General features: G+C 38.3%; 2 protein-coding genes across 6 annotated transcripts in view; both read left to right on the plus strand.

Annotated features, from left to right (window-relative positions):
- The window catches only part of dock8 (dedicator of cytokinesis 8), a 64,156-nt gene extending 52,627 nt beyond the window's left edge, over positions 1-11,529 (plus strand). For all 3 annotated transcript variants that reach the window (XM_083553608.1, XM_083553610.1, XM_083553609.1), the window contains 12 exons: positions 683-841; positions 1,180-1,280; positions 2,144-2,336; positions 3,478-3,621; positions 3,835-3,966; positions 4,646-4,780; positions 4,944-5,033; positions 5,226-5,462; positions 6,330-6,473; positions 7,015-7,121; positions 8,765-8,935; positions 9,577-11,529. In XM_083553608.1, the coding sequence (XP_083409734.1) occupies positions 683-841; positions 1,180-1,280; positions 2,144-2,336; positions 3,478-3,621; positions 3,835-3,966; positions 4,646-4,780; positions 4,944-5,033; positions 5,226-5,462; positions 6,330-6,473; positions 7,015-7,121; positions 8,765-8,935; positions 9,577-9,628 (1,665 nt within the window). In that variant the 3' untranslated portion in view covers positions 9,629-11,529. The remainder of the gene's footprint in view (positions 1-682; positions 842-1,179; positions 1,281-2,143; positions 2,337-3,477; positions 3,622-3,834; positions 3,967-4,645; positions 4,781-4,943; positions 5,034-5,225; positions 5,463-6,329; positions 6,474-7,014; positions 7,122-8,764; positions 8,936-9,576) is intronic.
- Positions 11,530-12,231: 702 nt separating this feature from the next.
- Positions 12,232-25,518, plus strand: part of aopep (aminopeptidase O (putative)) — a 74,000-nt gene continuing 60,713 nt past the window's right edge. Inside the window, exons 1-5 of one of the 3 annotated variants that reach the window (XM_083553647.1) lie at positions 12,232-12,330; positions 15,400-16,255; positions 17,136-17,302; positions 17,494-17,638; positions 17,720-18,055. In XM_083553647.1, coding sequence (XP_083409773.1) covers positions 15,534-16,255; positions 17,136-17,302; positions 17,494-17,638; positions 17,720-18,055 — 1,370 coding nt within the window. In that variant the 5' untranslated portion in view covers positions 12,232-12,330; positions 15,400-15,533. Of the gene's footprint in view, positions 12,331-13,475; positions 13,983-15,399; positions 16,256-17,135; positions 17,303-17,493; positions 17,639-17,719; positions 18,056-25,518 lie in introns of those variants that run through there. The other 2 variants (XM_083553649.1, XM_083553648.1) reach the window with 2 other exon arrangements.

Below are 25,518 nucleotides of genomic sequence, written 5' to 3' on the forward strand. Positions count from 1 at the left end.
ATAGTGCATTTGCTGCCCTTGGCTGAGTCCACCTCAGAATCAATGAGCTAAGACTATGATCGCAATGTCTAGTGTAACTGGCACTGTGCCATGCTTCATATTCAGCCTCTTACCTGCAGTGAGTAAAATTAGCTTAAATAACCTCTGAGGCTGCAACCAAGTAAGGACCCTTGGGCAGACCGATGCTGATGTAGAGAGTATTTTCCAAATGTAATTAATCAGGGTTAAGGACATGTTTGCCTGAGTGGAGTTTAGCAGCTGAGGAAATATTGTTCGACCATTGTTGTGTGAAATGACGGTCACCTCAAATTTTCTATAATACATACCTTGTTGTGTCAATTAGCAAATGATGAGAGTATGCTTATTATTAACAACCAACTAGGTCAGTTTTGTTACATGTAATGTAAAATGTCCCCAAAACAGAAAGCTGGTTTTAATTATATGGAGTGAATAAGCGGTCGCTGTAGAAACGATACGTCATTAATTATGCACCTGCGATTTGAGTTAAAGGCCAATCAGAATCAGGTATTCAAAAGCTCTGTAGTATAGACTGTTATATCATTTCTCTTTCTTTACATGGCTGCTCTGCACACTTTTTTACACCGCATGCAGTAATATTTTACCGCCATACAGCTTTACTTCATTTACTCTTTGTGATGCATGTCCTTTATGTCCTGAACAGAATTTCTCTAGAGTGAAGATGCAGGTGACCATGTCATTGGCGTCTCTAGTAGGAAAGTCCTCAGATGTGCATGAGGAGTACCTGCGCCGCTCTTTCCGCACCATTCTGGCCTACGCAGAAGAAGATACAGAGATGCAATCTACACAGCTTCCTTCGCAGGTAAAATGCTGCAGCTAAGCCAGTAAAGCCTCATGTGGTATGTAACATGTAGTGCTATTTATAAGCCTCAAATCAAATAAAACCCTCACCGTATAGACTGCTGAGTCAATCAATAGGGCAGCAGGAATGTTGCCAGTGAAATTATGGTCTAGCCTTCTTGATAAAATGATAGGAATAAGTCTGAGTCTTCACTTAATATGGACATCTTGGCAACTAAGTGGATGCAGCGAGAGACTTTGCTAAGTCATGCAGCGAGAGAATCATGGGAAGATTTGACATTAAAGCTGGGGTTTAAACAAGTGATTTTTTTCCAGCAAACAATCTCATTGTTTTCTCAGGTGGATGAACTTTTGAGGAATCTTAACAGCATCCTTTCAGATACTGTCAAAATGAAGGAGTATCAAGAAGATCCTGAAATGCTAATGGACCTTATGTATAGGTAACGTGCAGTATATACACAAAACATGAAAATGTAAAGTCACTCACTCAAACACTCACTCGTTCACTTACTCATTCACCACGCAAAAGAGGATGGGTTCCCCTTTTGAGTATGGCTTCTCTCAAGGTTTCTTCCTCATAACATCTAAAAGAGTTTTTCCTTGCCACAGTCACCATGGCTGTTCATCAGGGATAAATACACATCGTTTACCTTCACTGTTCAATTCTGTAAAGCTGCTTTAAGACAATGTCCAATGTGAAAAGTGCTATAGAATTAAACTTGACTTGACTTGACTTACTTGCTCACTCAGTCAACTAACCCAGTCAATCACTCATTCACTCTCTCCATTACTTAGTCACACATTTACTCACTCATAGATATTTATTCACTCAGTCACTTAAATTACTCAGTTAATCACCCCTGCATTTACTTGCTCACTTTTTCACTCAGTTATTCACTCACTTACACCATCAGTCAGTCATTCACTTCATTATTCACTCAATCACTTTCTCACTTATTCACACACTCACTTATTTTTATCATTCATGCATTCATCCACTCAGTCCATCAGTCACACAGTTTCTCAGTCATTCGAGTGCATTTTCCATCCTGTGCCTCTTGCCTCCATGTACTGTGGTTTCCGCCTCTGCTTCCCATTTGCCTGTGGTTTTGCTGTTTGTCTACTGTTTTTGAACTTACCATGGAAACTATGTGGTTGTGTCTTCGCCTTGAGCTTTGGCCCAGCATGTGCACAGGCAAATTCTCAAAGCACACACATGTCCTTGATTTTCATCCTGTCAGAAATAGGATTTTGCAGCCTAATTGCTCAATCATTCAAACCTACATGTTTGCATCTGTGGCAGGATCGCAAAGGGCTACCAAACGTCACCTGATCTGCGCTTGACCTGGCTCCAGAACATGGCTGAAAAGCATAATGGCAGGAAGTGCTTCACCGAGTCTGCAATGTGTCTGGTACATGCAGCTGCCCTGGTGGCTGAGTACCTCAGCATGCTGGAGGACCACAAGTACCTGCCTGTGGGCAGCGTCACTTTCCAAGTAAGTGATGGGTCTAGCATGGAATGCAGAATTTCATCTTTCCCAGATGTAGTAGCTCAAAGATACCTCATGCTACAAAATAAATTATTACATAACTGGAACACAACGGTAAGTACACACATTGACTCATTCAGTGACTCAAAGTACCAGTCAGAAATGACTGAAAAAGGGCCATACCTGTCTGTTTGCACACTGATCGTGAACACAGTAATACTGTGAACTTAGAGACATTTAGCTGCATCTTAAAGGAAACACCACCCTTTTAAACATTATATAGGTTTATTAAATATATTTGGACAAAACATTTTAGCATTCTCAAATATAAGTATAATGATTGCATTTCATTTGTAGTTCCTGGTAACAAAAGAGCAAAATCTTCTATAGTCACTTATCATTTTCCCTTGATGTTCACTGACATATTAATGATGAATTGCATGTAGGAGAAGTGTAGAAGGCACACGTCGGATTTAAAGTTACAGAATGCAGCGCAGCTGTATGAAACAGCTGCACTGAGTTATGACACAGACTCGGCTCGGCTAGTAAGCGATCTGATCTGCGAGACGATGAAGGACGTGGTGTTGATGCCGATAATAGCACAGATATCAAAGCTTCAGATCCTGATCCGTTTGAGCAGAATGTACAGGCGGGGACATAAGAGAACCTGACATACAAAAGTACTAAAGCACTGCTAAAAAAAAAAATATTTCTAATGGTGCCATATATCATGAGGTAGCCAAATGTAGAAAATAATTAACCAAAGGAGAACAATAGATTATGCTGATGAAAGCTCTTTTAATTAGCAAAGGAAATTTAATTGCTAGAAAACAATTGAACATCGAATGTCATGTGTAAGTCGTTCAGGGTGGAGTATTTTTCTTGTAATGCATCATTATGGTGGCTATATTCATCTGGGCATGTAAAAAAAAAAAAAAAAAGGTTTAAGGATTATTATTCCACAGCTGATTTAATCAGGGGTAATTAGGCACAGTATTTGGTAGCGTTAAAATAAATTGAGTAGTTCATTACAACTTAAACTCACGATTTAGAAACACAGAAGCAGAAGACATTTTTGGCTCCAAACTGCAGAAGACATTTTTAACTCCAAACTGCTAAAATAATCAGTACCCTTTCTTCCTGACAGAACATCTCCCCTAACGTTCTAGAAGAGTCGGCAGTGTCAGATGATATCCTGTCCCCAGATGAGGATGGAGTGTGTTCAGGGCGGTACTTCACTGAGAACGGGCTGGTGGGGCTTCTCGAGCAGGCTGCAGAACTCTTCAGCAATGTAGGTTACATATCCTGCATGTGACTGGTGATGCTAGTTGCCTTAATGCCGGAGAACAGGCTGTATGTCATCCTGACTCTTTAATTGTATAACTTGTGAAGATTAGTATACTTGTCATTTTATAGTTCCTGAAGTCCAGCCGATGTACCTGTAGTTAAACCATGATTGTTGATTGCTGATTCAGTGTGTCTTCTCTAAAAATCTGCTGAACAGGGTGGATTATACGAGGCCGTGAATGAGGTGTATAAGATCATCATTCCAATCCTGGAGGCCCATAGAGATTTTCGCAAACTAACCACCACTCATGACAATCTAAAAAGAGCTTTTGAGAACGTCGTTCAAAAGGTAACCAGTCTAGATGTCGCTACTTCTCTTACTACACTTTTAATTCGTCATTCATTCATTTGAATCAAAATTATTTTATTAAGCAAACCAACATTAAATCTACAAAAAAAGTTAATTAGCAATTAATTCAAACTACAGTAGACATTAAAAAGCGACAGATATGAATATATATATATATATATATATATATATATATATATATATATATATATATATATATATATATATATATATATATATATATTATTTATTTATTTATTTATTTTTTGTGATATATATAGATATATAGATATATATACAGTACAGACCAAAAGTTTGGACACACCTTCTCATTCAAAGAGTTTTCTTTATTTTCATGACTGTGAAAATTGTAGATTCACACTGAAGGCATCAAAACTATGAATTAACACATGTGGAATTATATACATAACAAAAAATTGTGAAACAACTGAAAATATGTCATATTGTAGGTTCTTCAAAATAGCCACTTTTTGCTTTAATTACTGCTTTGCACACTCTTTGCATTCTCTTGATGCCTACTTTGAAGAACCTACAATATGACATATTTTCAGTTCACTTTTTTGTTATGTATATAATTCCACATGTGTTAATTCATAGTTGTCAAAACTACTATTCGTAAGACTGAAACTAATAAATATTTGTGCGTATTCCGTTTCAGGGCACTAAGAGGATGTTCGGGACATATTTCCGTGTGGCATTTTTTGGCTCAAAGTTTGGTGATCTTGACGAGCGAGAGTTCATATACAAAGAGCCAGCAATCACACATCTCCCTGAGATCTCCCACAGACTAGAAGTAAGAAAATGTCTAAACAGCTTTCTGCTACAAAGGTTCATTGTAATGCATCAGTGCTGATTGTATTGTACAATGTACTGAGATTACTGAGCTTGTTTGATCTTGGATGAAAAATATCAGAAATTCTCATGGGTGTATGTAAAACTAATTGTTATTTTAACAGAATTTCTACAGACAATGTTTGGGAGACGATGTTCTGGAAATGATCAAGGATTCCACACCTGTAGACCGAAACAAACTAAATCCTAACAAGGTACTGAAGACTGGATGAATGGAAGAGAATTTAAAGATATTTAGAATTAATATTGAATACAAGAACATACAGTATTTATTCAAAATGTATTTTTCTTCAGGATTCTATTTACTACCTGCTCCTAAATCATCCTCAGTAGAATTTTATTAGTTTCATATGTTGTTGATTAGATTTAAAATTTTTTTTTACTAGGCATATATTCAGATCACGTATGTGGAGCCGTACTTTGACGACTATGAGATGAAAGACCGCATGACCAACTTTGAAAAGAACTTTAACCTGCGCCGGTTCATGTACACCACACCGTTCACAAAGAGCGGAAGGCCTCGAGGAGAACTCAACGAGCAGTACAAGAGGAAAACCATCCTCACCACACAGCATGCTTTTCCTTATGTGAAGACCCGAATCAACGTCATTCAGAAGGAGGAGGTAGCAAAGTCCAAACTGTTTCGATTTCTACCTGCATTAGAACATAAAGGATAAATCCACCCTGAACAATCTGTATATTAAGATTTATAATATTCAATTATAATGGAAGCCCTTTCATTTATGCTGTTTGGCAGATGTCCTTATCCAGAGTGACTTACAACTATTGAGTTTATACATAGTGATCATTTGAGGGTTAAGGGCCTTTCTTAAGGGCCCAACAGTGGCAGCTTGGTGGTGTGGTAAGGTCCAACCTCCGGACCACTGAGCTACCTATACTCATTTACAGTTATTTGATCAACATTGTAGTCTATTTTCAGTTTCTTATATCACCATAATTGTAGTGCTACTGTGAATCGATCTTTACTGAAAGAAGATGATGCAGCAGCACTTTAGCCTTCAAAACCTTTATGCTAATACAGCCTTTTATATCATTGTGCTGGACCTCATGTATATTGCTAAATCGCTTCATGTAGCTTGTAGGCCAACTGTCATATATTGCTGCATTGCATTCTGGAACTTTGAGTTTAGTGTTTATCTCCACTGATTCTACATTTTATTAATTTGACATTGAACCTAAGTAGATATGTTAGAAGGTCTCCCCCCCAACCCCTATAATGTCAACATGGCATAGTACCACTGACCTCTTAAGAGAATGGAAAAAAATACAAATGTCCAGCAAACTAGCATCAGACTCACAAAGCACATCAGAAAGATTTAATTAGAATCAAATTTCATGACACAAGTTGTAGTTTTCCTTATATAATCTGTGCACTCTAGCATGTTTATTACTATAATTTTTTTAATCCTCTCTTCGGTCAAAGCGGATCAAGTGCATTTGTAAACATTTTTCACGTTTTCTCTCTGCAGTTCGACCTCACTCCGATCGAGGTGGCTATCGAAGACATGCAGAACAAAACCCGCGAGCTGGCTATCGCCACGCATAAAGAGAAACCTGACCCTAAGATGCTGCAGATGGTTTTGCAGGGCTCGGTAACAGCTACAGTTAACCAGGTTTGACCATCCTATCTGCAGTTGAAACTCACTGACACTCTCATATTCACCTCACCACATTCAGCTGCTTACACAGTTTTATTGTGTGGAAGGTTTTTTTTTTTGTTGTTTTTTTTTGGTCCAAGGAAAAATATCCTTATTTTAGTCTGAGTGATATATGGCATGAACGTCTGAATAGTTTTAAAGTCAGATTGCCTTCCTGAGGCTGCCCAGAGCCACAGAATAACAGTTTACTGCACCGATTATGATACGTTTACTGTTCCGATGTCTCCAGAATCCTGAGGAGATGGCTGTGGTTATATGATAAATGCCAGTTGGAGGGACAACACAGGAAACGTATGGCAATAGCTCCACTCCTGGGCTGCGAAGCCGCATCTCTCAGACAAAGGCCTATTCATGCTTCTCCCTTATGTGTTGACTTTACCTCGTGGCCTCCAATGTGCGAAGCATTCATTTTCTTTGTCAGTGCTGAGTTCAGGAGAGAAACCTCTTTCTTTTTCCTCCTTCCCTCATCCCCTCCCTTCCTTTTCTGTCTCTTCAGGGACCATTAGAGGTAGCCCAGGTCTTTTTGAATGAAATCCCCGCAGACCCCAAACTCTACCGTCATCACAACAAACTGCGTCTGTGTTTCAAAGAGTTCATCCTACGGTGAGTGTGGCATTTAAGATCTCTTAAGAAAGAGCTGTTTTTCTTTTTCCCTTTCAGTGACTTATCCCTTTTCCTAGTAAAAACGATGCAGGTGCATCGTTTCCACTGAGCACTAAGCACCTAAATACCAGACTGCCATTGTTTTTCCTCATTTACATTTTTAATGCCTGAAAGTGATTCCTGTATTTTTTTTTTTTCGCAAAGTTTAATGTCAGCTGCATCTGCATTTGTTTTTATCTATAACATGCCCAAGTTGAACCTGTAAATAACTGGACTTCAGATTGCTTTAGGACTTCTGGAACCTCTGAGGCAATGTTATACTTTCGCTTCTGCAAGTAGCTTTTATTTTGGACACGTGTCAAAACCCGTGTCTTAATTTCTGCCAAAATGCTGACAAATATTTACTGCCATTTCTAAATGTTTCTTTTCTTCTGTAATCTATATAAGCTGGCATGACATCTTTAAGGCACATTATACAATAAATGGCTTGACTTGCTTCAACACTGGCTTGAGCAGGTTTGGGGTGTGTATGTGTGTGTAACACATTGCTGAGTGATAGTGATAGTAGAGATTAGGAAACAGCTCCTTTCTGTAATGTTTGCAGCACACTAGCTGTATTCATGAGGATTTAAATGGATCCTCGATAAGCAATCAGCCACAGCGGTTTAATATATAACATTTCACCCCACTTTTTAACCACTACATGAAAGCTGCGCTTTCTTTCCACATTCGATTACTATAGATAACTGATCTTACTTTGAGGTTGGACAAGATTACTTAACTGTGTGTGCTTTCAAATTCTATCTGCTTTAAATGCAGATTCTCACTGTGAAAATTTGCTGTCACTAGTTCAGCATATTTTCCTGATCTGAATGTAGTACATTGCTGAATGTAGTGTACAAATGTTACAGCTGCTGACACATTTTGTGGTTTTTTTTTCTTCAGCCACATTTCATCTTATAAGGCCCCCAGGACCACAAATACCAGAATGAACTTTTAAAACCTTAAAATGAGAATTCCTTGCTATCAGAGAGAGCAGGCTTTACAGCCGCTGATTCTTCTTTATCCATGGTGCGAATATATCCAAAACATAAATTCATCAGCTAGAAGTAGAAGTAGGTAGAGGTAGGAAACAATGTGCTCTGTAGAAGCTGTAGAAGCAGGAGATGTGTGTGTTTTTCCCCTAGAAAACTGAATTGACTAGACGATAATGTGATAGCTAGTAAAAGATAATTACATATAGCCAGCTAGTTAGATTGTAAAGTACAATGATACAGGTTCAAGTGTCGACCACATCCTGTTTGTGTACTGTTGGCCTGAATTTTGGCTATTAGACATGGTGTTCTGTCCCGTCATGTGACCACCAGTTTGACAACTCTGCACTTCACTTTACACTTGGTTTACACCACAGCACATGTTAATAAATCCGCATAGTAGTAAACCTTTCTACCATCACCCAGATCACACCTCAGCTGACGTGTGTAGTAAAGCAGGAGGTGGGATTCAGAAGCACGTGCTGTAGTTTCAGCACTGAGGTGCATTAAATCACAATGAAGCTTATATATAATAACATACTTTTGTAAGAATCACCCATAAACCATGTCCTTCACGTGCAGCTCACTAAGTACATATATTTGGCGTAGATGTGGCGAGGCAGTTGAGAAGAACAAGCACCTGATCACACCAGACCAGCGAGAGTATCAGCAGGAGCTGAAGAAGAACTACAATAAATTAAGGGAGAACCTGAGGCCCATGCTGGAGAGGAAGATCCCAGAACTCTACAAGCCCATTGTCAAACCCCGTCTGGAGAACAGGTACTTCTTCTGCTCCCTGTATTAGAGGAAAAACACAAAGGCCTTTGTTGAGACCGTCCTCAAAAACAAACACCTACAGTGGTGTACAGTTAATGTATGTGTGTGTATATGTATGTATATGTATGTATGTATGTATGTATGTATAGATATATAGATAGATAGATAGATAGATAGATAGATAGATAGATAGATAGATAGATAGATAGATAGATAGATAGATAGATAGATGCTTTAGCAATAGCATTTTATGTTTTTTTCCACTTGTTAAGTGGCTTGAGAAATAAAATAAAAAATTGTGGAAAGAACGTAGGATGTAAATATGTTCCTAGTTAACTTATGAATTCAGCAAAAAAAAAATTCTGTGTTTGTATATTAGAAGCATGAGCTGATAGAAAATGTGGACAATTTTCTAAAAGAAAATCAGAATTGAGCTTTCAGACAGGACCGTCTTTTAATGTATTTACTCATGTATACGTGACATCACAGCTCAGATATAGTAGCATAATTTATGCTTTATACCTTTATGCCACTTCATTACAGTGTCACTTGTCCCTGAGGTGTTCTAACATCTAATCTGTTGAGTGAGTCCTAGCTGTCCTTTGAAACCTTCTTCATCAGCCTTCTTGTCTTGTTCGGAACAGGGACTCATTGAAACGACACAGCTTCCGGCGGATTCAGGAGGACGGTTCATGAGAATGGAGGAGATGAGAGGAAAAAGTTCTCAAATAGAGAAAGGGAAGATGTTTCACAATTTGGAGTGAAAGAGCAGCTCCGCTGGCGACTTGATGCCTCAAGCAGAGATTCATGTACAGTATTAGTTTATGTTAAAATCGTGATATTATATATAAGTTGTATAAAATGATAATGAACGTTGCCATAACGTTGACAGTACGTTGTTTTGCTGTCCCCCGACATTTTGTTTTGATTTGCAGTCATCCTGCTTTTACTGTAGGTATTATTTTAGCTTGTAGGGATTTGGGATTTGAGTTTGGACTCAAGTTTAAATACTTAATAGAACAGAGAAGCACCAAATTACTGTTTTTTTGCATAAAATCTGCAAGTTATAAATGCATTTATAACAGTTTAGTATAATTACTGGTACATGTACAGCACTTTAGATTATATACAAAAATTGTTGCAAAAATTGGGTTTGAATCATCATCAAACAAGATCATGCAGTCATGGAGAAAAAGAAAGTACACCCTCCATCAATTTTTTTCAATTGTATGGTCCTTAATCTGTAAACAACAAATAACTTCTGGTGACAAACAAAAACATACATTTTATAACGTTAGTCATTTTTTTTTAAAGTTTAGAATTCAGAATAGTTGATTTTTTTTTATTTAGGTGCTGATAAATAAAAGAAAAAACTACATTGAAGGAGGGTGTACTGTCTTTTTTTTTGTACTGTACAGAGTAATGATTTTGGGGTGAAATAACTTGCAAATCTTCATATACAAAAATATACATGATCTACAGATATCATATATATTTACATTTAACATTCTATTATATATCATTTAAAGATGATGGTTCAAACAACTGAATGAATGGAGTGAGGTTAAACAGAGACATCTTGCATAACCCAGAGGAAAAAAAAAGGCCTCCTGCAGAGTGTGTGTGTGTGTGTGTGTGTGTGTGTGTGTGTGTGTGTGTGTGTGTGTGTGTGTGTGTGTGTGTGTGTGTGTGTGTGTGTGTGTGTGTGTGTGGAGCTGATGAGAGGAGTTTCTCACGACGCTTCAGAGCCAAGCCAGTGATGTGAAATGACTGGAATTTTGTGTACATAATGCTGCACAGAAACAGAACTTTTTACAATGCTGGAAATTTCAAAAAAAAAAATTGAACTCGATGTACTGAAATTCTTCAACATCACTGCACCAACTGTCTTTATTTAGCTGCATTTTTAACTGCTTGTGAAAATCATGTCTATATACAAGATTTACAAACTGCCCCGGTTACATTAGACACCGTTTTTTTATTTTTTTTTATTATTATTATTATTCATCATGCTTTTGCTGCAATAATATATATTTTTAGCAGAGATATATGAAATAGATGTATATATGTTCTACTTTATTTATAGCAAGATGTCGTTTAGATTCTAACTGGTACAAGCAGCTGGAGTTTGACAATTCACGTTATCTTTACACATATTTTTTTAAAGAATATCATCAATAAAATAAGTCAACAGGGATTTAAAAAGATAAAGTACAGTGAGTGGTTTACAGAAGATATGAATGGAGCTTCTAATCATTGTTTGTTTTGATTATTTTCTGTATTTTTATTAACCTGATGTGTCATTAAACAATCCTATTGGATTTTTGTTTCAATTTTCCCCCCGTGTCTATTCTGAAAAGTTGCTCATAGTTGTCAGTTGGTCGTAGACGACCCTGCAGATTGGACTTTGTCCATTATTCTGTAAAAGTAACCTGTTTACTTCTAAACATCATCCTACTTTCTGTTACACGTGTTGCTGCTCCTAACACTGTGAGAACTGTACGACCTTTAGTGTGTTTCTCCAGCAAAATGTGGATGTACATTTATTTTGTATCATAATATTACAAAGCATTCAATAAAAAAATATACAATTGTAACTGTTATAGCAGTTCTGTCTGTTCTTACTGTACATATGTAAAGGTTAAATGGAAAAACTAGCATAGTGTTTTTTTGGACTACAAACAGCTTCAGTGTGCTTTAGTGCATGTTACATATCTTTGAAACTGTACTGAGAAACTGAACTGATTTCCTCAGATAGTGTTTTGATGAGGTAGATCCAGCAAGTGATGAGATCCAGGGATTTTGAAGAAATCATTTGGATACTCAAAGCCATTCAGTGAGACTTCATGCCATGTGAAGGTGAGCATTGATTCCCTGGAAGAGACTTTTCTTGTCAGGATAGAAATGTTCAGTCATAAGATAAAGTTGATTAGTGAGAAGAACTTGTATTGGCTTGCAGTGAAACTTTTTAGGGGAGTTTATGTAACCAAATAAATGCCTTTCATATATATTTTTAAACATCGGGATATATATATATATATACACACACACACATATACACGCACACACGTATATTAAATCTCAAATAGATTAAGTTTTCAAACAAAGAGAGAATGTCAGAGAATGTGTTTGAGTCTCTATTTCCGGATGCGCTACATGACGTATTTTAATATGCGACTCCATGCGCACCTTCCTTCTGTATAGTCCGGCGTTGGTACGCTCGCTTTCCACCCGTTTTCGCGTACATCCCGCCTCCTCCTCTAGGATTGGCTAAATAGTTTGAGCTCGAAAGGATTCCTCCAATGAAACACAGCATGCAGCACGCGCGTTTCAGGAGCCCGGAAGTTATTTTCCGGATTGCGGCTGGGGAAAGTAATCCCTCTCACTGGGTGATACAGGTTTGTGGACGCAGCAACACGGTGCAGTACACAACAGACTGTTTCAAGCTTTAACCTCGATGCTGTGTGAAGTGTTGTTTTATTTCCTTCGGAGAAAATCCGTGAGAGTTAAAATCGGGATAGAAATGTGTTCAGGCTAATAAGCGGATAAAAGCAGGCTAATGATCCACACGCGAGATCACCAGCTGTCTGAAAAATCACTAAGTGTTTTGAAGTTGTTGTGATAGTATTATGATATTGAAAACATGTTCGCATTGCTGATATCTGCCGTAATTCTGTCACTGTTTATTTTAAAATATACAAGTAATCACGTTAAATCCCATGGACTGTTGCAGGATGCGTTCAAGAAACCGAGTTGTCACTGAGTGTTGCCAAGATCGTTACTTAATCTCTGCTAGTGAATATTACAATACAATACTGTGAAAAAGTTTCAAGCAGATGCGAAAAATGCTGTAAAATAAAAAAAGCTTTCAAAAATAGAAATCTTAATCTTTAATTTTTTTTATCAATAAACAAAATTAAGTAAATAAACAGAAGAGAAATCCAAATCAAATCGATATTTGGTGAACACGCTTTGCCTGTAAAAAAAACAAAAAAAAACAACAGTTTTTGAAGGAACCTAATATCATAAAGAACAAACCACAGATCTTGTGGATGTAGGCTGCCTCAGCTCTCTTTGTTTCTTCTTGTAATAGCAGACACACTCGTGGATGCTGAGATCAGGACATTGTGGGGACCAAACCATCACTTCCAGGAGTCCTTGTTCTTTTCTTTGCTGAAGAACATTGCTGATCTTAATAATATTGGCTGTATGTTTGGGGTCATTGTAATGCTGAAGAATAATAATAATACCTCCCTGATGTTATTTCAGGATGGATAATTATCTGCCTGTATTTCTCTAACCAAATTTCCAACTCTGCTGAAATGCAGCAAAAACTTGCACCATGCTTCACTGTTGCCTGCAGTCTCTGCACTATTTTTTCTTCTCATTCGTCTAATTTCGACTCTTCAGTCCAGAGATCCTGCTGCCATTTTCTGCACCCTAATTTCTAGATTTTTAATGCATAGTTGAGTTGCTTAGCCTTGTTTCCATGTTCCCTTTTAGTTCCAAGTATCCCCTTTTCCCTGGCCAGAAGACCATTTCTGGCCAGACTTCTCTGGACAGTTGATGGGTATACCTGGGTCCCACTGTTTTCCACCAGTTCTTTGCTGATGGCACTGCTGGACATCTGATGTCGAAAGGAAGTAAGCATGTCGTGTCTTGCATCTGCTTCATTAAGTACTTGGCTGACCGCTGGGTCTACGTTCCTAAACATTTCCCATTTCTTTGTGCTTCTTCAAAATAGTTTGAACAGCTTCTCTTGAAACCCCAGTCTGCTTTGAAATCTTTGCCTTGGAGAAACCTTGCTGATGCAGTATACTGACCTTGTCTTTGGTGCCATGCTCAATCTTGCTATGGTGTATGACCTGCGACATGAAAGTGTCTTTTAGAACCTCACCCTGGGAGCAGAGTTTGGCTGATCCATACCCAGTTTTAAACTTCTACAAAGCTGTTTCTGTTAATGACCGTCTATCAACCAACATATGAAATTGATCATTGATTATTAGCACCTGCTTGGTATAATTGGATAATCATACACCTGTACACACAGGTATATTTTCAGGTTTAGATTCCTGATAATGTCTACAATACAATTCCTCGTGAATGATAATTATACGAATTAAATAATACATTGACCTGAGGGCATTCATATAAATTTGTGATTTGAATTACAACTTGCACTACAGATAAAGTGGTGTAAGTAAAACCTTCTGACCAATCAGAATGAAGAACTCAGGAGTGATGTGGCATAAAAGTTATATGGAGTATTTTCTTAGGGAGCGAAGAAATGTCTGGTCACAAACTCACCAACAGAGTTAAACAGAGCATTAGTACAGAAGTCCTAAGAGGCCATGCATACTTTTTTTCCCGCGATCTCGACATGAGACGTTTTCTTGTGTTCGCGACTTGATTTTCTTGTGATTGCAATGTACAAACCACTGACAGCCTCCTTCTCGAGTGTCTGACACTTCTGTCTCTCTGTATGAGTGTCTGGTCACGTCTGGACCTCCTTGAGTGTATAAATGCTCTGGCATGGAGTAGCTGGTGTTGGATCTGTGATGATCGCAAATATTGCAATTTAATAAGTTTCTCAGTACCTTCTAGTTTTAAACCCATAAATGACTGTAAAAGACTGTAGAAAGAACATTACTCATAATCTTACACTCCAGTGCTCATGTTAGTTTTCTCTCCACTGTTCTGTATTGTTTAAAGACTATAATCACGTACTTGATATCAGCCAAATGAGGATGGGTTCCCCTTTTGAGTCTGGTTTCTCTCAAGGTTTTTTCCTCATAACATCTAAGGGAGTTTTTCCTTGCCACATTCACCATTGGCTGCTCATCTGGGATAAATACACATCGTTCACCTTAACTGTTAAATTCTGTAAAGCTGCTTTGAGACAATGTCTGTTGTGAAAAGCGCTATAAAAATAAACTTGACTTGACTTGACACTTATGTGTAAGTGAGTCCCTGAGCAAATTAAAAGCAAATGTGATCATCCATGATGCTGCAATGATGCTGCCTCTAGAACATGCCGAATACACCAAACAATCAAATACTGATCACGAAGAAACAATGTTTGTTATGCCAAGATCACGAGAAAATTAAGTCGTGATAACAAGAAAGCGACATTTGTTATGTCAAGATCAGATTAAGTCGTGATAACAGAAAAACAACTCTTATGTCGAGCTCAGGCATCGCATGGCCTCTTAGGACTTCCAGAGTTGAAAAGTAATGTTGCAGCATTTAAAGTCATTGTAGGCAATTGTGTGCTTCAAACTTTGCTTTAGCTTTTTGCAGAAGGCCCAAGTTCAGATGTGATGGTCAGGTGTACATTTATTCAGTTCAATTCAGTTTTACTTATATAACACTTTTAACAATGGACATTGTCCAAAAGAAGCTTTACCCAAATAAATAGGATATCAAATCTGAATTTACATTTATGACCTTTAATTCTTCATTTTCAGATTGACATTACTCAATGCATGGAGATATTCACATAAACATCAGTGATCGTGGAATGAGAATCAATACGTTACGGGCGCTGTGGCATACATTGTGTCCTTTACCTCAACCAAAAATATTATACATATGTTGAAAGATGGAGTCTAACCAGCACAATGATCTGGAGCCCAGTAAGGATGACCTGCCTTTGAGAGCGAACACAAATCATATCCTGGTCAGACACTATGTGCTGGACTTCAGTGTTGATTTTCAGACAGAGGTCATTGGAGGCAGTATTGTCCTGTTTCTAGAGCCTTGTAAAAGAGCTGACAGGACAGAGGATTTCGACTCCGCATCTCCATCCCAGAAAGGTGCTCGTAACTCTCTGAATGTTCATGAGAGTGAAAAAGCCAAAGAGATTACTGTTACTCACGGACCTGAAATCATGGTTTTACAAGGAAACAAAAACGTGCCATGGGAAGATGTGAGTAAAGACTTCACCTTGATTTTAGACTGTTGTGACTTGTCAGTGTCCAAGGTGGAAGAAGTGGATGTGTGTACTGTATCTCAGCTCAGGGAACTTCTTAAGGTTGATCATGTGGCTACAGATTCCTCTCAGGATTCCTTTGGCTTAGTGCAGAGGCTCATCTCTATTCCTTCAGCCAGATGGAGACAGCAACAGGATCTGTATTTGCAGTGTAGCCGTGCCCAGGCTGCCAGTCAAACTGAGCCTTTACTGTTTCACACGGACCAGTGGAGTCTTCAAATCAGGAAGAAGGGCGTTTGTTCCCCTCATGCCTTCCCTCGCACACTCAGGATCTGGTTTGAAACAAAGCCTACAGGAGGCTCTGTGAGGTGGACCAAGGACCAAGATGGCAGGTAAGCACAAAAAAAACATAAACAAAATAGAAAAAAGGGCCAGATTAATATATTTTACTGTTCACGGAGTTTCATCAGATTAGGTGGTAAATTCATTATTTAAACTTTTAGTTTTCCAAGGGTGTCTATAAAACCTATCTGAAGTTGTTTTTACACCAGAAAATGTACTTCATTAACTGTGAATCCTAGGCACTATCCTACTGAGGCCCAAATGGATTTAAATCCTGTCCCAGGAACACTGAGTAAATGGCTGGAATAAACCCTGGGGAAGACACTAGTTCATCACAGTGAGCACTGTGGACAAACGTTCACACTCCTTCTCTCTAAAGTTATTCAGCACAGCCAGACCACCTTCTGTCAAATCTTTAGTATGGTAAGGGAAAACTGAAGAACCTAAAGGAAACCAGCACAGGAATATCATGCAAAACTCCATATGGATCGAATTAAAAGATCATATTTAGCTAATAGTTTTTTGTAACAAGTCACCATTTTAGGCCAGCGCATAAGCATGCTGAATTCGTTGCATAATAAAAGCTTGGGATTTGAGTTGGACCTGCAACAATTGGCTTGTGAGCGTCTCTGAATTGTGCAGTGTAAGCTGGGATGAACCCAGAGTGTGGGCAGGTTGTGCTTGTGTGTTAATGAGCCAATTACAGTGAGCTATTTATACGATTCTCTCACTATTATTTGACAAAATGTAAATACATATACTCTGTTGTGATCTTTGTTGTGTATTCATTATAAATGAAATCGGAAATGTGTGATTCTTTTATTTTATTGTTACCATGAAAACAGCTTTAACAGTAAATAAAATGAGAATAAATCCATGTGATTCTGTTTCCTCATTTAATCTTGTTGTACTCCTTTCTCACATTTTTAGATGCTGTGTTTACACCATGGGTTCACCAATCAATAACAGAGCTCTCTTCCCCTGCCAAGAACCACCTGTTGCAATGTCGACATGGCGAGCCCGTGTGAAAGCCCCGTGTGAATATACGGTTCTGATGAGTGGTGAGAATCAAGATGTTCCTCTACCTGATGAGACAGGTCCTGTGAAAAGCATTGTATTTGTTTCTAATAATAGCACACCATTCAACTTAACTGTTGATTTCTGTAAAGCTGCTTTGAGACAATGTCTGTGGTGAAAAGCGCTATACAAAATAAACTTGACTTGTTTCCAGCTAAAATGAATACTCAAACCGACATCTGCTTGATAACAGCTACTTTTCCTCTATCAGGTTTTTTACACTGGGATTATTACGTTACTATGCCGATGCCTGCCTCGACTTTTACTATAGCAGTTGGTAAATGGCAGGAAGTCAAATCTTTGCTCTGCAACTCTGAAGAGGGGAAAAGTGAGGTGCCTTGTACAAAATTAGACCAGTGAGTTGTTTTCTCTGTCTTTAGCATGTGATGTGAAGTTGTTTGTGTTGTACTGAAACCTTTGACACTTATGTATTACAGCAGAAACTTTGATTATTCAGGAAGTTGGCCTGAGATCCAAAGCAGCAAAAAGCAAAGCCCTCATAACAAGGAGGAAGATTCGAAAACGGATGAGGAAACTTTTTGCGCTCACGTGGATTATCCATGCCGTTTCACGCACAAAACTTCTGTTACTCAGGTGGTCATACCGCACAGAGTTTTTGCCCCGTCCTGTCATCTGAACAAGGCTGAATCCATACTCCTGCCTCTCTTGCCCTTCTGTTTGGCTGCTGCTCACACTGTATTAGCGACCCACCCATTCTCCCGCCTGGATGTGCTCATTGTACCTTCAGGGTTCTCCAGTCTGGGCATGGCCAGGTAGGTCTTTTTGGTGTCTAGCAACACGTTTTGTGGCTTCATTCTTCGTTCTACATCATGTGTAAAACAACATAATTTAGAAGGCCCATGTGTTTCCTGCAAAACCAAATAACATTAAAAAGATAAGCATCACAAACATCATTCCCAGTCAGCAGTAATCCATGCTGTCTTTTGTGCATATTTTCCATGTTTACTTTGCATTGTGTTCCTGGCATTTTCCACTGTAAGCTGGGGACTCCGGATCAGAAAGGAACATTAATGCACCATGCATTGTGTCTCAGTTCCCTTGGTATGAGGAAGAACTATGCAATTTGTTGTACCAGACACTATTTTAAGTGGTTTTCAAATACATTATGCCTTGATGTTTAGTCTTTTGACAGAACAACTGGCTGAAAAATCCAGTTAATAGTCTTTATCAATATTCGTCATATATATGTATATGTACATATATACGTCAATATTTTTCTGGCTTGAAAAGCACATTTTTATACGTGTGACATATGGTAAACCCGTTTCTGCTTTTTTTTTTGTGTGAAGATTGTTATATAAGTGAACCATATTTTTCATAGTTGTGCTCTAAAGAGATCAGCAAACTGCTTTATGACCACTGATTTTAATATATTCTTGTTTAGAGTGTATTGCAGAACATACTTTCTCAAGCTTTGCATATTTTAATAAACTTAACAAGTTAAGTTAAGGCTTGAATTTAATACAGAGACCTGCCTTATAATTTGGTATGACTCACGTCCTGAAAAATAAGCAAAAAACACGAAGGGAGGCTGTTTAGCTGCACGTCGACTAAACATGCACTTGGGTGGCCGAAGGTGTGTTCTTGTGCTTCCCACCATCTCTCTGGCCGGGATTACATGTTCCACAGGAAATGAAGTCATTACACATTGCCTTTGGCAGGTTCCATTAGTTTACAAGGGAGAAAATGTTGCATTCTGATTAGTAATAGGTGTATTTCATCTACAGGGTGGTCATACTGCTACTAGTTTTCATTTCCAAATTTTGCTCGCTTTGTTTGCTTAAAATCTTGCTTAAAAGATTAAACGTAAAAGTGCACAGGTTCCTCGAAGGTGATTTCTGGAGGTACTTTATCATCTATTAGTCACCTCACATCTTATTTTCCACTGGATGACAGCAGACATGTTGTTAGTGAGAGAAACAGATTGTCGTTTTTTCCTCTATTTTGCCCCGTGTGAGTCCCAGCAGTAGTTGGGTCACCTCCGCTGGGAATGGTACAGTCCTCCAGGTCTTGTTTTGAAAAGCCAAGTCGTACCAAATCTGAGGAAGTAGAGTGGTCAACAAATTTTGGCTGGGGGTGGGAGATGGGGTTCTTTTGAGATGCCATTCCCCTAGGATGTGGGAGAGGATGTGTGGATTATTTCCAGCAACAAAAGCCATTAGCTGCTGGAACTACATCAGAGAAAAGAGCTATTTAATCTAAAAACTGGGAAGTATGTGGGCCTGAGTCCTTGGGGCCAAGCCAGATGCTGTTTTTATATCATGCTAGTTCATTTATAGTCAGGGTTTGGGACACAGCAATCAGGGGGGCATCATTCTCTACTGAGATAAGAATAGGGGGAGGGCAGGAAACTAAAGATTAAAAAGTAAGTGGAGATGTTTGTGTGCGCTTTGTTTTTTTTTTTTCCCTCCAAGTACCCACATAACCTTTCTGTTCTCCCTGCATCATGATAAACTAAAGTTCTCTGTGGGCTCTTTTTATCACAAAACCTCTTCCTGTAGCAGAATTATCCGTGTGTTGATCAAAGGAAGTCGTAGGAAAGACGTCTGGGATGCATGTAACGATCACTACTGGTGTGCATTGTTGAAAAGTCACGTAGAGCACTTTTATACGGCAGCCCGAGTGATGTAATAACACACGCGGAGGAATGCTTATCTCCCGATCTTCAGCACGTCATGACGCAGGCGTTGATTAAGACACACAGGAAGGGCCCTTCCTTTTTCCTGGCCTTTTGAATCGACTCAAATTGTGTCCCTTACGATGTTTTTTAATGAGGTAGCAGAGCATAGTTGGAATATTCTTTGTGTCAGATGTGCAAATATGGGCATCGTTTGCTCACAGAAAGGGATTCCTAAGTTCTGGACAAACAAATGGTTTGCTGATTTTTTATGCCCAGTATAAAAGGGAGTGAGATGCTACGGAAATGTGACTGTAGAAATAGTTTGTCTTTTTCGGTTAGTCATATGTTGTGGGGATTGTTATCACTACCGCTTAAACTAAGTAATTAAAAAAATGTGAAATAACTTCCAGCAGTTATTTCAAGATGTCTCTTAGTCATACTTAGTTTTTTCTTCTTTTACCTGCTAATGAATTTCCCAAAATTTGACTACAGAGTTACAGAGTACAGAGAAGGCACACAGTTGAATTTGGATGACTTTGGAATGCTGTTAAATTTTTCCTTCACTTGAACTAGGAGACCAAACATGTTCCATTCCTGTACACAACGTGAGCTGCTTAAAGATATGCTTTACATAGGTTTCCAGTGAAAGATCTTGAGCAGCCTGCTATAGAGCTTCAACCTCAACCCTATTGAACACCTTAGGGAATTTGAACACTGACTGTATGCCAGGCCTCCTCACCTACATCAGTACCAGCCTTTACTAACACTCCTGTGCCGGAATGAGCACAAATCTCCACAAGAACTCTCCAAAATCTAGTAAAACATCTTCCCAGAAAAGTGGAGGTTTTATAACAGCATAAGCAATTATTAAAAGTGAAATTATCAAGTATTCACATATTTTGTGTGTGTATATATATATATATATATATATATATATATATATATATATATATATATATATATATATATATATATATATATACAGTATGTCACATTGTAGAATATCTTCTCAGGGGCAATACTATAGAAATTTAACTTCCTCGAAAGGGACGATCAAGAAATGAAATTTGGATAGTCAGTTGATCATTGTGCAGCTTGTATTGCAGTACAAATTTACTGTCCTCTGTAAATAACTCAACATACATCCATTATTGTCAAAATACTAATTTTCCATCATTATAACGATTACAAACACACTGCCAAGATGACAACTGCCTTGCTGAGGAAGCCGAAGGTGAAGGGGATGTAGTCGCCAAGTATGTCTCAGCAGAAGGTGGAGACGCACCATGCGTTCAACATAAAGCAGCTTCGTGATGTCATTATGGAGGAGTGGAAGAGGATCCAAGCAACAATCTGCGCAGCTCTAGTAAATTCCATGGCCAGGAGGATTAAGGCCGTGCTAAAGACCAATGGTGCTCACACAAAATACTGACACTTTGGACACAGTTTTGACCTGTTCACTTAGGGTGTACTCACTTTTGTTGGCAGCTATTTTGACAATAATGGCTGTATGTTGAGTTATTATTAGAGTACATTAAAAGTGCACATTGACTACTACTAAAATATATCCAAGTTTCATTTCTATAGAATTGTCCCTTGAGAAGATTAATTTGAGGGGGTGTACTCACTTTTGTGAGATACTGTAAATACACACACACACACCCAAAGTAAAGGCTAGTTAATATTCTAGCATGCCACTTGGATCACTTTTTTCCTTGACACTGAATTAATAATTTGTTTATTATTCTTTAAAAAAAAATTACTGAAAATTAATGTTATGTTTACGCTTCTTTGTTGACCTCTGCTTTAATGTTATCAGCCTTTTACATTTCACAGCCTTACTTCTATCAAATATTGACCCACATAAATAGCACAACACAGGCTATTACCTAGAATTGACTTTGTTTCTTTGCTAGTAGCTGATCTTATATAGCCTGACACTTCTTTCTCTGATTTCACATTAGCCTTTTTTAGACCATTTTAAACCATGTGTCAAAATCTATGTAAAGTATTCTGAGAATTAACAAGTCATAAAACCAACCTTTAGGATCAGACTCTCATAAAACTGCCACCCACCAAATGTTTTATGTTCTCCACCTGGTGTATGGCCTCATGAAAAATCACCGGAAGGTCTTTACAGTTTCACTGGTCTTCTGAAGCTGAATCAAATTGTTTTAGGTCGTTTTCTATAGGCAAGGTGTGGCTATACCTGTCTAAAAATATAAAAGGATGACGATTAACCCAGAGGCAGAATGTATGTGGAGATTCAAGTGCTGGCAATATTTCAGTCTCACCTGTTCCTCGAAATAAGGTGACATCCCTGGACTGTTACTGTACAATAGCTGCTGAATTTTAATTCAGTAATAGAGGAAAGATTGTACATAAGGTTTTTGACATTCTTTCATCTTTTCATGTCAGAAAATTCTGTAGAAATTCTTATATCCTTTTTTTTTTTTTTTTTTTCTTTTTTTGGGGTTGTGCAGCTGGAAGCTTTATGGCCTCACAGCTACTAGGTGGGTGTAAGATTCAATCTACTTCAGTCCAGAAATCAGGTTACTATCTGAGTGAAATGTAATTTTATTTGCTAAATGCCTAAATAGACATAATAAATAAATTGGTTAATAATGTATATAAATGTTTAATACATAAGTGTATGCCTATAAGTTTAACTCTAATAAGCAAGCTACAGGTGACCGCAGCAAGGACACACTCCATGAGATGATATGAGAAACATACCTTGAGAGGAACCCTCCTCATCGAGGTGACATCAAATGTTCATTATGGTTTCATCAGTGTTGAAGTTATCAGCTGTTGCCTATTTTCCCCACATCTAGGTTTATCACTTCATTGGTGCTCTGTAAGAGACTGGTGTCCAATCCATTCCCAGCAGGGGACAGGGTAAAGCACTTTCTCAAGATGAATGAATAAACAAATCTTTATACATTAGAATGGAATGCAGAACTTTTTTGTGGGCTTGCACCAGGGTTTTGCACCAGCATGTCAATGTTAAAATTCTTATCATCTAACTAACGATTAGCATGCCCTCCATGAACTGCAGCTATTATTGCAGCCTCGAGCTAGGTTATAACTGGAAAATATGTCGTCATAAAAAGGAGCTGATTTTTGAGTGGCACACTAGAATCAATCACTCAGTGACTTCTCAGGGTCATGGTGGATCCAGAGTCTGCCCCGGGAACACTAAGGCAAGAATACACCATGAATGTGATGCCGATTAATTGCAGTATTGCAGTAGAATACATTTTCTTGGGTCTTCAGTATTTCCAGTTATAAATCGATAGTTGGGTTAAGGTGTGTGTGTGTGTGTGTGTGTGTGTGTGTGTGTGTGTGTGTGTGTGTGTGTGTGTGTGTGTGTGTGTGTGTGTGTGTGTGTGTGTGTGATGCTACTTCAGTATTGACATGTTACCTAGGATTTCTATTAGTAGTAATTTGAAGCAGAGGATGGACATTATTAGAAGTGAGTTTATTAGAGGGACAGTGCATGTAGGACATTTTGGGGACAAAGTAAAAGAGGTCCGATTGAGATAGATTGGAAATGTGCAGAGGAGGGACATGGGGTTTATCGGTAGGAGAATGCTGAGGATGGAGCCACCAGGAAGGAGGCAAAGATGAAGGCCAAGGAGGAGGTTTATGGATGTGGTGAGGGAAGACATGCAGGTAGTTGGTTTGAAAGAGGCAGATGTACAGGACGAGGGTATGGAGACTGATGATCCACTGTGGTGACCCCTAATGAAACCCCTTTCTGTTGTGCTATTTGATTATGAAATATCACCTTTGTTTTTGTTTTTTTATAGATTACTCTATGAACTTTCATGACACCCCAGAATGCAAATTTAAAATGTACATTCTTTTTATCTGTACATTCTGGTGGGACTAATTAAAAGCTTTATAACTGCTTAGAAGTGGACACAGTTATCAAGATTTAATGATCATAGAGTTGCTAATGTTAGGCAAATTAGCATTAGGCCCATCTCAAAATGCTATTTTTCTTAAAACTAAGTTATATTTGATTGGATATGCTTATTAGATCTCACTTCTACACAACTTCACAATGAAGTGCTTGGCCACTGTACAGTATTTCTTCTCCAGCACACTTTTCTAATAATTATTAAAGGAAATATTTGCACACAGGTAGCAAATTCAGGCTTTTTTTAGGCTGTAGTGACACTTTGTGTTGACATGGTTTTCTTTAATAACTGAACACATTCATCCTATAAAGAAACATTTCTATGTTGATGGGTATGATTCATGCAGATGATTTAGCCCCTGTGTACAGGGTACACGAGCTCACTAAACAGTTTAGTGAATGTGAAAATGTATGTACATGTCATTGGTTTTACACTCAGCATATTTATAAACCCAATAGAAATCCTGGTGCCTCACTGTGGCCCAACCTTTAACTACTTTCTTTTGTTTTTCCTCTGTTCATTTGTCAAATCTCTATATACAGTATATTTTCGTCACCAGTGGCACCTGGAACTGGGTACATTTTTGTGTCTGTTATTTCAGATGATACCTTAGTAGACTTCGTTTTACTGTTGATTATCCCCACCGAACTTTTAAAGCTCATAATTCCAGGTAATACCTTGTTCGTGACCTGTCTGCATGTCTTTGAAAAAACCTGGCATTATTTTTTGGACGTGTTCAGCCCTAGGCTTTGGGTCCGTATGTTTGCTCACTTGAGCTGATCAAGCTCTTTTAAAATGACCATATGGGGGAAGGCGATCCGAATCCCAGTGGTGCGGAGTATAATGTGGGCGATGGACGTGAGGCTTTTGGAATGTGCTGGACCAGCCAGGCCTAAAGGGAGGCTGAGATAACACCATTTAAATAGTGTTCTCATTCTTTCATTCTCTCTCTCTCTCTCTCTCTCTCTCTCTCTCTCTCTCTCTCTCTCTCTCTCTCTCTCTCTCTCTCTGTCTCTGACTCACATTTTCTAAGGTTCTTTTCTTTCTCTCCTCCATCTATGATTGCTGAGTAACCTAAGAAGTGTGCGACAGAAACGAAGTCTTTGAGAGCAAAGGGACTTTGGCACGAAAGACAGCTGTTAATCAAATCGTCAGGGATGAGTTTTTTTTTACTCTTTAAATCCTTTAGAGAGGAAATTTCTAAACCCCCCCTTTACATTCCAGCCACCATGTGTACACACAAATGAAAGAATGCTGAGCATGCCTGCATCTGGAATAAAGGAGATTTGTTTCAAAGGACTGTTTAGTAACTGCAAAAGGCAAAAGTTATACTTCTTTAAAAAAAAAAAAAAATTATTATTATAAACCTTTCATGTTCTGTCATGCTTTCTCTTTTTAACTCTCACTTTTAATAATTTTTGATCCTCCATTTAATAAATATACCATAGTTTAATGTAGAATGCACACTGTTTTTATAAGTACATTCCTGCCTAGTTGACAGGGCCCTACTTACTCTCTATCTGCATCAAAGGTTACTGTCTCTTGAAGAGTGTGGCTTGAGATCAGGGCCTGTACATTATATAGCCACTTCTACACTGATACGTCTGCCAAAACTGAAACACTATCTACAGACCTTTGCTCTTATAACTTTGAAATAAGCCTGAGGTCC

The sequence above is a fragment of the Silurus aristotelis genome (assembly GCF_946808225.1).
Source record: "Silurus aristotelis genome assembly, chromosome: 11".
Lineage (NCBI taxonomy): Eukaryota > Metazoa > Chordata > Actinopteri > Siluriformes > Siluridae > Silurus > Silurus aristotelis.